This window comes from Triticum aestivum, chromosome 7B (genome assembly GCF_018294505.1).
Source record: "Triticum aestivum cultivar Chinese Spring chromosome 7B, IWGSC CS RefSeq v2.1, whole genome shotgun sequence".
Taxonomy (NCBI): domain Eukaryota; kingdom Viridiplantae; phylum Streptophyta; class Magnoliopsida; order Poales; family Poaceae; genus Triticum; species Triticum aestivum.
Genome location: NC_057813.1, coordinates 444,685,165 through 444,698,304, shown reverse-complemented (window position 1 = coordinate 444,698,304; position 13,140 = coordinate 444,685,165). Strand labels below are relative to the sequence as shown.

General features: G+C 43.7%; 2 protein-coding genes across 2 annotated transcripts; both read right to left on the bottom strand.

Moving 5' to 3' along the window:
* Nucleotides 1-464: 464 nt before the first annotated feature.
* On the bottom strand, nt 465-1,023 carry LOC123156756 (E3 ubiquitin-protein ligase ATL9-like). The gene has a single exon (XM_044574933.1). It carries the CDS (start codon nt 999-1,001, stop codon nt 486-488), a length of 516 nt encoding a protein of 171 aa, XP_044430868.1. The 5' UTR covers nt 1,002-1,023; the 3' UTR covers nt 465-485.
* Nucleotides 1,024-4,650: 3,627 nt separating this feature from the next.
* LOC123158035 (probable E3 ubiquitin-protein ligase ATL45) lies at nt 4,651-5,256 on the bottom strand. Its single transcript, XM_044576178.1, has one exon. The coding sequence runs from the start codon at nt 5,197-5,199 to the stop codon at nt 4,651-4,653; it is 549 nt and encodes a 182-aa protein (XP_044432113.1). The 5' UTR covers nt 5,200-5,256.
* Between the last annotated feature and the right edge of the window lie 7,884 nt (nt 5,257-13,140).

The following is a 13,140-nucleotide window of genomic DNA, read 5'->3' as shown; positions in this document are numbered from 1 at the left end:
TATTGTATAATTATATAATATACAATATATGTAGGGCCCTTTTTCGTAGATTCATAACACCATGCAAAATTGTATAATATGTGTAGGACACTTTTTCAATATTGTCAACATTTTTAAAAAAATTCAGTGGGCTTTTCAGTATGCGATATTTTTGTGAATACACACTGAACATTACCATACAATATACGATGAGCAGTTGTATATAAATATATACTAAAGATATTTTAATATACAATTGATCTTATTTAAATATATGTTGAACTTTTTGGTATTACAAAAACGTTCACTGAACATCATCGTACAACATGTGATGAACATTTATTTTTAAATATATACTGAACATTTTTTAATATACAATTGGTCTTATTTAGATATATGATGAAATATTTTCGTATTATAAACAGGTTCATCGTACATACAATTTCTTAACAATCCGATCCAATCCTCTAAAACTCCTATGAATTTTCGTGTAAATGAAGGAAGCCCTAAACAGATTGCATAGCACGGGCGGCAACTTCCACGGCCGGCACGGTGGAGGCATCGACCGGAGACCGGCAGACGGGGCACGTCCTGTGAGACCAGAGCCACTCGTCGATGCACCGGTCATGGAAGAGGTGCGTGCACGCCGGCAGCTGCTTCACCACCTCCTTGGGCTTGATCTCGGCGAGGCACACCGCGCACTCGTGCCCCTCTCCACCGCCGCACCTCAGTTTCTCGTACTTGTACACGGGCAGGCCGGCGAGCGCCGCCCGGCCTAGGCCGACGGCCGGTTCGCGCGGAAGCGCGGCCATGGACGACTGACCCGCATCTGGATCTTGCAGGAGCTGGCGTTGCGACCTAGCGCGGGCCTGCGCGCGCTGGCACAACGCCGCGATGAAGAGGAAGGCGAGCAGGACGCCGGCGATGCGGATGATGATTGGCCAGGGGACGCCGGCGAGTTTCAGTATGCAGCACGTCAAGCCCACCGGAGCAACGACGGTGAGCGCGAGCTTGAGCGGCATGCCGGCGATGGATCACGCCGGTTCCAATGCTATCGGTTTGAAGTTTGAGCTAGGTAGGTCTACGGGCTTCCTCAGAATCCTATAGTAGGTGTGTGCTGGTGTCTTGTCTGACTGGGTTGTCTTTTCACGCGGCGTGTGTCGTCTGACTACAAGAGCTCATCGATGTCGACGAGCTGGCCATCTTGGAGTTTACGTGCTCATACTTTGGATCAAGCAAAATTACCGCAGCATGCACGTACCGTTCGTTATCAACACGTGTGTGTGTGTGGCGTAATCCTGTTGGTCAGGCAAGAGACAATTTGCAGCGTGCTGAATTATTTTTCGATGATAACAAGGGAGGAGAATCTCTGCAGTTGCTGTTAGGAAGGTAAGACCATGCAGTTGATAAATCTCATCCATTGCTTTCAATTAGATGGTCAGGATCTCTCATGCACGAGAGTATCGCAAAGAAACGGTCAGATTTAGCAATTAGACGTGTCAATATTTGGTTGAACAAAAATCACGGTGAGGAGAGGGCCACAATAAGAAACAGGGGAGAAAGATTAGGGAGACCGCAGGGAGGGGTCTGTAAGCTTCAATCCGTACAGAGTTATGCTCACTCCAGAAGCTTTGGCACTGACCTGAACCTGGCGCAACCTAGCGCAAACGGCGGGTTGTAATCGATTTGCTATTAGTTCAGACAACCTTGATGTCATTCAAATCATGAAGAATGGTGGAAGGTCAGCAGAAGCAGTGATGACAGTTTTTTGATGATTACCACGTTGTTTGTGTTTTCCATCTTACTGGCTTCACTGGCTTCATACACTGTAATAGGCAAGCAAACATGGCTGTTCATGAGTTAGCTATAGGTTGGCTCGATTCTCCTGTTGTAGTGCTTGATTGGATGATTATTCCTTTCTTATTGACAATGTAATTGTTCTTTCAAGGTAAGAAAGTGGGTTGTTTTGTTAGAAAAGAAGTTGCAGTTGCAGTATTTTGGAGTGCATCGATATAGCAACATGGACCAAAACAAAATCGGTAACAAAAAATTGTAAAGAGGTTTGACTTAGCATAAAAGTTAGAACTTTATTTTAATTGGTATGGATGAATAGTATTGTTAGTATATCGCTATTCTGAAGCAAGGCTAATACACACCAAGGTCCTGTTCGGAACGACTTCGCTCCCCAGCTCTGCTCCAGGAGCGGACGGAGCGGTGCCGAACGCTATGACTCCGCGGAGTACGGAGAGCGGAGCGGAGAAAACTGTAGCTCAATTTACAGAGTCGCTAAAACCAAACTCCGCGTGCCGCTCCCTGCAATACATATCGGTTCGCTCGATCCTTTTTTTGTCTCCCGTGCGACTCCCTGTCCTCCCCTGACCATGGAACCCTAGCTTGATCCTTCACTACAACTAGATTGATGTTTAAAAATACATGTATTTATGTGTCTTTTATTTGTGTTTGTCATCTAAAAATCCTATTTATTTATGTTGCTAAAATCATGTAATTTCAGCAAACTCATGCTGAAGTGCTCTTGTGCGATACATTTCATTATGTGTGAAAGTTTGCACAAAGAAATTATGTGTGAAATTTCTGCATTATTTGCTGTAAACTCATCATTTTAGTGCATTTTTGTGCATCATTGGCACAAGTGAACACATGCTTGTACTGATCAGTGTCATATTTGAACACATGCTAAGATTGATGTGTGGTGGGGAGCCAGTAATCCAGAGTACGGAGTGGAGTAGGTTGCCGAACAAGTTGCCTGCTCCTGATTTGTCACGAGGAGCCGTGGAGCCGAGAATTTGATGGAGTGGACTGGATCCGAACAGGCTAATATGGGGAAAGTTGCGATTCTACTCCGGTATGGCTGCACCTTCTATCCTCATCGTTCATTTTTGCACCGAAGTTCACTTCTATTTTTTATTTCTTCCAAATAAAAGTATATTTCAACTTGAAACTTTGCAGATCAACATCATACAAGTACTTTGATGTGAAGAATTTTTGGATTTTTGGCGCAATAGAAATTTTAAAAAATGGGACAACTCATTCAAAATTTGAAATTTGATTTCTTAAAAAAACATTTTGTACAATGAGTGATACTTGTATATTTTTGACCAGCAAAGTTTCAAGGTCAAATATTCTCTTGTTTGAAAGGAACATAAAAAGGAAATTTCTATATAAAATAACACAGATCTTGATGCAAACTGAACGACCTACATAGAAGGTGTAGCTACATGAGTATGGAAAACCCACACTGGACAACGTACGAAATCGGAACGGTGAGCAAGGCATGCATTGATACTTAACACATGCATCCACGGGATCAAGCGGCTAGCTAGAAGCTTCGAGCTGCTTTTTTCCTTACTCACGCTCTAAGCCCTCCATATAATACTGGAAACATTTCTAGTAAAAAGCACAAACTTATAAGGGTATCTACGACCTATGTTGACTCATAAATTTTCTTCCGCATCCGTTCGTGGACAAAGGACCAATCCACGAATATGGATGTGGAAACCGGCCGTCCAACACTATTTGCATACATTTCAAACACTCATTAAACTAACCAGACAAATTACATGAAAACCAGATGATTTTTATACAAACCGGCGAAAACATTTACATTTCCGGCATATTTTAACCAAACTATATCGCGCTACGATAAAACTAGTCTACAGCCAGTTGTGCCGGATCGCCACTCCCACGGCATGTCTTCCTCATGTCTGGCAGTCCTCTCGGACTGTCGGATGCCCTAGAGGGGTATGCTTCAGCGAGAGGGTGAGAGTACCCTCCCTCCGCTTCCGTGAAGCACGAATCAAGGTTGGTTTTTGGGCAGGGGAAGACGGTTGTTGTGGTCTACGCCCCCGCTCACCAGGTAAAATGCCGGCTGTGTAACCCGGCAACGTGGTGGCGGTGGCCTTCGTGGGACCCGAGTGGCGGCGGCCTCCCATGATCTACTTTTCCTCGGTGCCCGCGGTGGTTGCGGACGTGCCGGCCTTTGCCTGCATGGCTTCTTTCCCCTCCTGCCTGACGTGTTGCCGACATTGATCACAGAGGATTTACAGGGTGGCCTCTGCCGGCATGGATGTTTCAATGCAGAGAGAAGGCGGCGATCAGCGGGCGGCAAGCCGCTTCAATGCCGGCTCCAGTGAGCGGTCGCTTCTGCCTTGGGCCGGCATGAATGCGGGCAACTGGCTTCGAAGTAAACGCGAGTGGGCGCAGGAAAGGGGTTTTTGGTGGGCAGGTTAGTCAGACGTGGACGTTGCAACGATTCGGACGCTCCCGAAAACCCTCCAATTTATCTTCCGTTTGTTGGAGAAGTGTGTTTGTACCGCCGAACGGACTGATGCAGGCATGTCAAAACACATCAGGACCACGCGGTCCGAACGTCCGCGGGTCGTTTAAGGGTCGGCGTTAGAGATGCACTAAGTAATTAAATCTGAAAAATAGACTGCAGCAAAAATTAACTTAGCCAGGATGCATGAGGAACACCCTAAACAAATGTATTGATTGTTTCAAAATCTTCTCTCAGAACTGCATGTGGTGCCTGATTCGCTGGTCTCTCGACAGCGACCGGGTAGAATTTGAGATTCTCATACAAGTTCACCATCCCAAGGAAAGCAACACACAAAGTGTTCCAACTGTTATCCACAAAACAGTTCAAGCAAAGCGTCATGTGTTCGGGGACTCGCGGAGCACGATGCGCCGGCATACCGGGCACGTCGAGCGCTCCATCAGCCACCGCTCGACGCATTGCCTGTGGAACACGTGCCGGCACACCGGCAGCCGCCTCGTTTCCTCTCCTTTCCCCACTTCGCCGAGGCAGACAACGCATTCCTCAAGGTCATCGGTGCCCTGAGCTGAGCGTGCCCGTTCCGCGTACATGGCGTGGAGTTGGGCAAGCGCGCTTGGCGGCAAACGGCTGACGACGGGCTCGCGCTGACGGCCGGCAACGGTATTCAATCCCCTTTCCACGTCGCCACCGTCGTCGCCGCCGGCACCCTCGGCGTCTCTCCTTTTGCGAAGGGCAGCTGTGCACACGCGTGCAGCGATCGCGAAGAATACGATGGTGGGGGCACCACCTAGGAGGATGATGACGACGCTGGGGTTCCTCCGGTAGCCGTCTACGGCCAGCGCGGCCATGCCGATCCCGGCGACGAAGATGGCGATGGCCTCGAACAGGTCTAGGCCCCAGGGGCCGGTGCTCTCATGGCGGGCCATGGCGTGCTCGATAGCTCGACGCAGAAGCACCCACCCACTTCGTTGGTTTTGATCTGATCTGGGATATTCCTTGACGGCGTGATCATTGTAATCTTAATCTGTATATAACCGTTTTGGATTTCGTAAGAGAAACCTACTTTCCAGTATTTTTTTGTTGTTGAGAAGAACCTACTTTCCAGATGAGAATGAGATCGATCGAGTAGCTTCTTTTCAATACTTTCCACATAAGAATGAGATGTAAAACCTTTTCTTTCTTTCGTAGGGAAGAGGTGTTTTTTTTTTCTGAAAAGGAGGTCATCCCCGGCTTTTGTATCGAAAAGATGCATGCAGCTACTTTATTAAAGCAAGTTCAACAAAACAAATAGTCTGATATGTAAAGTACAACTCACAAAAAAAGCGAAATAAAAAATAAACAACGCAAAGCCACAACCGGCTGGACAAAAGAACACTAAGGACTTATCTTATTAGCGACCGTCAGTCAAGATTGAATATAGCACGTGATATCATCTCCCAGTGGCGGAGGCCGGGGGCGAGCAGGGCCTGACCCCCTAACAATCGATGATTTATTCAGAAGCGTCGTGTAATTAGCGACTAGGCTGTGAGGGGCACTAACCACTCGGCAACCACACCTTCTTGCGTTCAGATAAATGTTTCTTCTCTTTTCTTCTTTTACATATTTTCTCCTTTCGTTTCTTTTTTCTCTGTCCCTTTTTCCTTTTTGCAATTCGCGAATGTTTCCTTCAAACATATGAACTTATTTTATTTTTCAAAATGCATGAACTTATTTTCAATTTGATGAACTTTTTTGAAATTCCATGAAGTTTTTTTTGAATATGATGAACTTTTTTCCATTTCAATGAACTTTTTTCCAATTCTATGAACTTTTCTCAAATCTGATAAACTATTTCTAAAATTTGATGAACTTTTTTTCAAAATAGATGAACTTTTTTAAAATTTGTGAACTATATTCAGAATTGATGAACTATTTTTTCAAATTCGACGAACTTTTTTCAGAATTGATTAACTTTTTCTCTAATTCGTGCTTTTCTTTAAATTTGATGAACTTTTTTGAATTCCAACGTTTTTTAAAATTGAACTTTTATTACAAAACTATGATTTTCTTTTCCTTTTTTACGTTTTCCTTTTCCGAAATGATTTTTATGGTACAGAATTTATGTTCATGTTGTACTAGAAGAAGTATTAAATAAGTTTGTTTTTGCATCATGAACATGTAGGCGGTCCTGGTGCAGTGGTTACTCCGCCGTTTCTTTCACCTATGTACCTAGGCGCGTTGGTTCGAATCCCACATCCCGCAAGTGTTTTTCTACCGCGTTCGATTTTTGGCGAGGTTGTTGGGCCGGCCCGCTAGGCGATGCGCGCGGGCGCCAGGAACCTTAACCGGCGCAGAAGGCGCCCAATAGGACCTCCCGCTGTGGAGGCCCCAATTAACCCCCAAGCGGAGATTATGAAAAAATCTGGGAAAAAGGCCCATACAAAAGCCCACTCATGGCCGTAGACTAGTACTTGATCCCTGTCGTTACCCTAAATCAAGCCAACCCCAGCATGATTAACTTGTGACCTTAGGAGATTAGCGCCGCCGGCGGCCGCTGCCTAGTGCCCTCACTGCTGGTGAAGTCGATTAAAATCAGGCGACACCGGCTCCGCAACTGGCGAATCATTCACACTGCACTCTTTTTTAGAACGAAGACACCGAAAATGTTCGGCTTTAAATTAATAAAGCCCCCATAAGATAGGATCCAACAGGTTCAACACATAACAACAAAAAAAGAACGACTGCAGCCAAGGTACGATACATGCTACCGGCCGAAGCCTGCAAGGAAATGAGGAGCAACATAATGCAACAGGCCGGTCCAAAAGGTCAGAAACAACGACAGGCTAGTGACGGGCATCAATCTGGATCAACCGAATCCGCTCCATAGCCTCCGTCATCCGATCCGCATCACGCCGTTTCCCCAACGGCGTCTAAGTCTGTAGAAATAAGTGACATTTGAAAATAATGTCAGCCGGGTGAGAAGGAAATTTATGCTCGATAGTCATCTTATTGCGAGTGGTCCAAATAGACCAAAGCATAGCTCCCACGCATCTCCATAAGACACGGCCGAAACCACCCCTATGAGCGCCTAGCATAACGCGCAGGTCCGAGGCAGAGCAGGGATTTCAGTTCTGACCGAACGCCTCCCTAACCGCACTCCAAGCAAAGCGAGCGAGGTGACAGTTGAAGAATATGTGATTGGCATCTTCATGGTGTCCACATAGCACGCAAGAGCCGTTGGAGGGCCCATTCCTTCGAGCGATATTATTGGAGGAGGGCAGGCGATCGCGAGACATCTGTCACAAGAAGATTTTGATCTTTAAGGGGAATGGAAGCTTTCCATAGCCCCCTAGCTATATGCAGGGCCGGTCCCTCGGTCAGTTTGTTGTACAAGGATTGGACGGTAAACATCCCCGATCGCGAGAGAGCCCAGGAAAACGAGTCGGCCTCAGGGCGGAGGGTCACTCCCTCCATGTCAGCAACGAGCCCGTCCCAACAAGCTCGTTCGATAGCAAGAAGGGGTCTTTTGAAGGAGACCGCAGGCGGATTGGTGCGCAGCACGTCTGCCACTAGGATATCAACGTTAGTAGCTAGCTGGTAGGCTAAGGAATGACTTTTCCACAAGGGTTCCATGCCAAACCAGTGGTCCAACCAAAATCGCGTTGAGGACCCGTTGTTGACGCAAAACTTGGCTCTGTCCATCCTCTAGGGGATCAGCCCAAAGATTGACACTATATATCGAGAACTACTCTATCTACTGATCCCTATCATCTCTAATCTTGTACTCCCTTTGTTTTTTAGTCTGCATATACGATTTGGTCATAGTCAAACTTTGTAAAGTTTGACCAACTTTATAGAAAAAAATATTAACATCTATAATGCTAAATTTATATGGTATGAGAATAAAATTTCATGATGCATCTAATAATATTGATCTCATATTGTGAATCTTGATATTTTTTTCTATAAACTTAGTCAAAGTTAATCAAGTTTGACTTAGACCAAATTTTATATGCAGACTAAAAAAAACAGAGGGAACGTGTTGAAATTGGCTATTTTTTTTAAATAATACATTTTTAATTAATTTGTACGAATATTATGCCGATATTTTTATTTTTAGAAAATAATATCGAATCAGCCAACAGCAGGCCGATTGGCCCTAGTCGGCTAACCGCGGGTTGATTGGCCTCCTATCGACCTACAGATGGCTAATAGGCCAGTCGACCAGGAGGTGGTGAACCTGTCGGCCAGCTGTGGGCTGATTGTGTCCTGTTGGCCAACTGTGAGCTGATTGAATTTTTTTAGTTGTCCCGTTAATATTCCGTAATAATTCGTACTATATGTGGATGTGAAGTATTTAGGTGTGTCAATATTTGAAGTTGCTCCGGAAATATCCAAAATATATGTAGATGTCAAACATTTAAATCTGTCAATATTTGTAGTTGCTCCCGCAAATATTTGTAATATATTTGTACGTGTGTGAATTTTTTTAGTTGCTCCGTCAATATTTCGTAATAATCCGTACTATATGTGGATGTGAAATATTTTGGTGTGTCAGTATTTGAAGTTGCTCCGGCAATATTCAAAATATATGTAGATATCAAACATTTAAATCTGTCAATATTTGTAGTTGCTCCTGCAAATATTCGTAATATATTTGTATGTGTGTGAATTTTTTTAATTGCTCCGTCAATATTTCGTACTAATCCATACTATATGTGGATGTGAAATATTTAGGTGTGTCAGTATTTGTAGTTGCTCCCGCAAATATTTGTAATATTTTTGCAGGCGTGTGAATTTTTGTAGACCGTTAATATTCCGAATATATATACATGTCGAATATTTAGTAGTGCGGATATGTTAAGTTGATGCGTAATACTTGTCTATCGTTATTAAAAAAAACTAGGTGAGCCGAGATAGGCCGACATGACCCAATCAGCCCACCACTGGCCGACAGGGTCACCACCTCCTGGCAGACTCGCCTATCAGCCATCTGTAGGCTGACAGGAGGCCAATCAGCCTGCTGCTGGCTGATAGGATTTTATTTTTGAAAATAAAAATATCGGCGTAATATTTGTGCAAATTAATAAAAAATGTATTATTTTAAAAAATTAGCTTGAAATTGTACATTCGTTTTTATGTTATTTCGATTGATGGTGTGATTTATGATTCTAATTAGTTTCAATTTATTTTCATTGTTTGATTTCTGATGTGGTCATGAAGACAAAAGAGCTGCAAACACCATAAAGATTAATTCCCTTTTGAAGTACTCCCTTCGTCTCAAAATAAGTGTAACTGATTTAGTACAACTTTAGTATAATGTTGTACTGAGTCTGCGACACTTATTTTGGAATGGAAGAAGTATCTTGTTTCGAGTTCTTGACTAGTAATACTGTTAACATGGCTAATGTGCATTTTTTACCAATCCTAGTTCAGTGGGGATGACTTGCTTCGAAGCTATAGGATAATATATATTGAAAGGAAATTGCTAGCAAGCAGGTTAACTACTCGTGAAATCATTAATATTTTAAATATTCATGTTTCATACAATCAAAACCTCATTGAAATATAGCAAAACATCTAGTTATTGACGTAAAGAAACAACTAGTTATTAATAGTATTATGGTACCTTTTTTCTGCGGTGATCACTATTCTTTAGTCAACGTGGCTTGGCCCCCCTATACCCAAATCATGGCTCCGCCCCTGTCTTCCAGCGGTTGCACCTAGTTGTCAGCTGCTCTCTGGAGCCCATAGGAGTGAGTAACGACCACGTACGGATCCATGTCGTAGCCCTGAAGATAACCTGCAAGAAGTTAATAATAGAAAGCCTGTTAAAAATCATATCATTCCTGCGGTTCTATTAGCCCAAAGAAGTACGCATATTCCAATCCGAATACTTGACACAATATGAGGAATCACTTCATTTAGCCACGTCTCAAACAACGCGTCAATGCTAACAAGAGGAATAATATTAAAGGCTATATGAACAGACCTCCAAAACTTCACGAGAGGGCAATCAAGAAATAGGTGTTGGATTGTTTCATCGTGAACACAAAAGCAACATCGTGAACTGCCTACCCATCGCCGCTTTAATAAGTTATCTTTGGTAAGGATCACTTGCTTGTGTACAAACCACATAAAAAAATTAATTCGTAAGGGAACCTTAACTTTCCAAATGTGTATCGATCTTGGGATTGGGCCAGAGTTAATGAGTTCTAAGTACATCGATTTGACTAGACCGTAAACACTCCATTACCCGTTAACTTCTAGTTCAATGTATCTCCTTGATCTGAGAGTTGAACGTCCATCAACCTTCTCACAAAGTGTAACCAGGAATTCCATCATTCCCCTACCAGAGACCTCTTTATCTATGTACTTAAATATAAGATGGTTTTGCAGTTCATTGGGGAGGGAGTAAAACTTTGAGGAGTATGCAACATGGTAGAGCACGATAGTACCATGAGACCTCCTATACGGTGCCTTATGCCGTTATGCGCCAGTTTGCCAGCCCGCGCTCACGGGCAAGGTCGGTTGGGCCAGCCCCTTAAGAACGGTCACTTGCTTCGCACTACAGGCTCACTCGACCAGTTGTCTATTGTCCGCTTGATCCTTGACCACTGAATATTTTGACCGCATTGGACGCTGACTTTAATTTTTTTGGAAAAAGTTCACAAATACAAAAATGAGTCATGAATTTGAAAATAATTCACAAATACAGAAACGTTTATGAATTTGAGAAAAGTTCATGAATAGCAGAAAGTTCATGATTTTTTCAAAAATCATAAATTTGAAAAAAAAACACATGAAGTTAAAATGAAGCTCCTGAATTTGGAGAAAGTTAACGAGTTTGAACAAAAAGTTCATGAATTTAGAAAAACAACAAAAAAGAAAAATTAAAAAAGGACAAAAAAGAGTGAAACTAGAAAAAAACATAAAAGAAAAAAAAAGGTTGGGAAGTTTCTAGAAGCTTCCCAAAATCAGGAGGGGCTTCTAAAAACGAGCCTCGAATGGATGTGAGATGGGTTGGCCCGCTATGAAGGAGATCGGACGAGGGGGTGTACACCGGGAATGATTAAGCTTGTATTTGGCGCCTTGCGCGCCAAATAGGGTTTGCCCCTTATCTTCTCTCCTCTCGGTTGACCGAGTATTGCTGCTAACTTAGCCTGGTTTTGACCCGGTCCATGCTAATGTGGCAATGACACAATCTCTCTCTCTCTCTCTCTCTCTCTCTCTCTCTCCACACGGCACACCAAACTCTCGTCCGCGACCTCAAAGGTGAGGGATCCCACATGGCGAACACCAGAATATCTATCCCCTCCATAAATCTCTCTCTCTTTCTCTTTCTCTCTCTCTCTCTCTCTCTCCCTCTCTCTCTTATCTAACGTGGCGACGCATCGTGGTCGTCGTCAATGATGCACGCGAATCCTGCGATCTCCAGTGACGAGTCAAGCATATTTTCGGGATCCTCAATCTGACGCAATAGATGTACCTAAGGTAAGCTGATTGCTCTCGTTAGACATTTCCTTATTTAGGAACTAGGGATTGAGGAGTTTGTGGGTTTTAAGTGCATGGATGAAATTGATCTATATTTTTTCTCCAATTGATAGGATGACATGTACCTAGATCTTGTATCGGAGGAAGTTACAATGTACATCGAAGGCATTGAGCATTGTGGAGAATGAGGCCCTTGTTAATCCGTTATCATTGAATAAATTAGTGAAAGAATAGAATAAGATTACAGTTGAAATGCATGTCTTGTTGTTCGCTTGGGGTTGACGACCAGAACATTAGTTTGTATTTTGAATGTTGTTCCGTTATGAAATATAGTGGAACCCGCCCCCCACTTGTGAGGCATATGAAAGAATGCACGTCTTATCAAGGAGAAGATCATGGCAGTGGAGGAGAAGATGCAACTGTAATTACATGTGGCTGATGTGAAGGAAAAATACTAGATGAAGATGAAAATAATGAAAACCCAGCTTCAAACTAAAGATAAGTGGCTATTGGTGTCAGTTAGCTACAACCCTTGTGGTTGTAGTTTTTGTATGCTTGCATTGAAGATGTTATTTTAGAGAATTTAGCTGGAGTTTGTACCAATTTATGTTGTGCACTTCGAGCTTGCAAATGTATGAACTAATGATGTACCAATGTATGAACTAAGTTTGTGAATTTTGGCCATAATTTATCTCAAATTTAGGGAGAGAGAGAGAGAGAGGGAGGAAGGGAGGGAGGGAGGGTGTCGGTGTCAAAACCGGCGGATCTCGGGTAGGGGGTCCCGAACTGTGCGTCTAAGGATAATGGTAATAGCAGGCGGGGGACACGATGTTTACCCAGGTTTGGGCCTTCTCTATGGAGGTAATACCCTACTTCCTACTTGATTGATCTTGATGATATGAGTATTACAAGAGTTGATCTACCACGAGATCGTAGAGGCTAAACCCTAGAAGCTAGCCTATGATTATGATTGTGTATATATCCTCTATCAACTAGCCTGGCCCTGGTTTATGTAATGCACCAGAGGCCTAGGATAACAAGAGTCCTAGCCGAATACGCCGGTGGGGGAGGAGTCCTTGTCTTGATCACCAAGTCTTGTGGAATCTTCCTTGTATGCGGCAACTGTCCGAACTAGCCCATGAGTATACGGCCATGGGGGTCCTCGGCCCAATCCAACTGATCGGGAGACGACGTGGTGAGTACCCCCTAGTCCAGGACACCATCAGTAGCCCCCTGAACTGGTCTTCAAGTTGGGGACGCTCCTCAATTCTTCCGAACTGTTCTTCATCTTCGGTCATCGGTCTTGAAAACTGGTTCAAAAGATCTTCTCATCTTCGATCTTGAGGATCGCCGAAGTGCATCCAAAGAGTTTACACGTCGGATATCCGAGGAGC

Excerpts from the sequence above, each read along its gene's own strand:
- LOC123156756 (XM_044574933.1), bottom strand. The coding sequence starts at position 1,001 with ATGCCGCTCAAGCTCGCGCTCACCGTCGTTGCTCCGGTGGGCTTGACG.
- LOC123158035 (XM_044576178.1), bottom strand. The coding sequence starts at position 5,199 with ATGGCCCGCCATGAGAGCACCGGCCCCTGGGGCCTAGACCTGTTCGAG.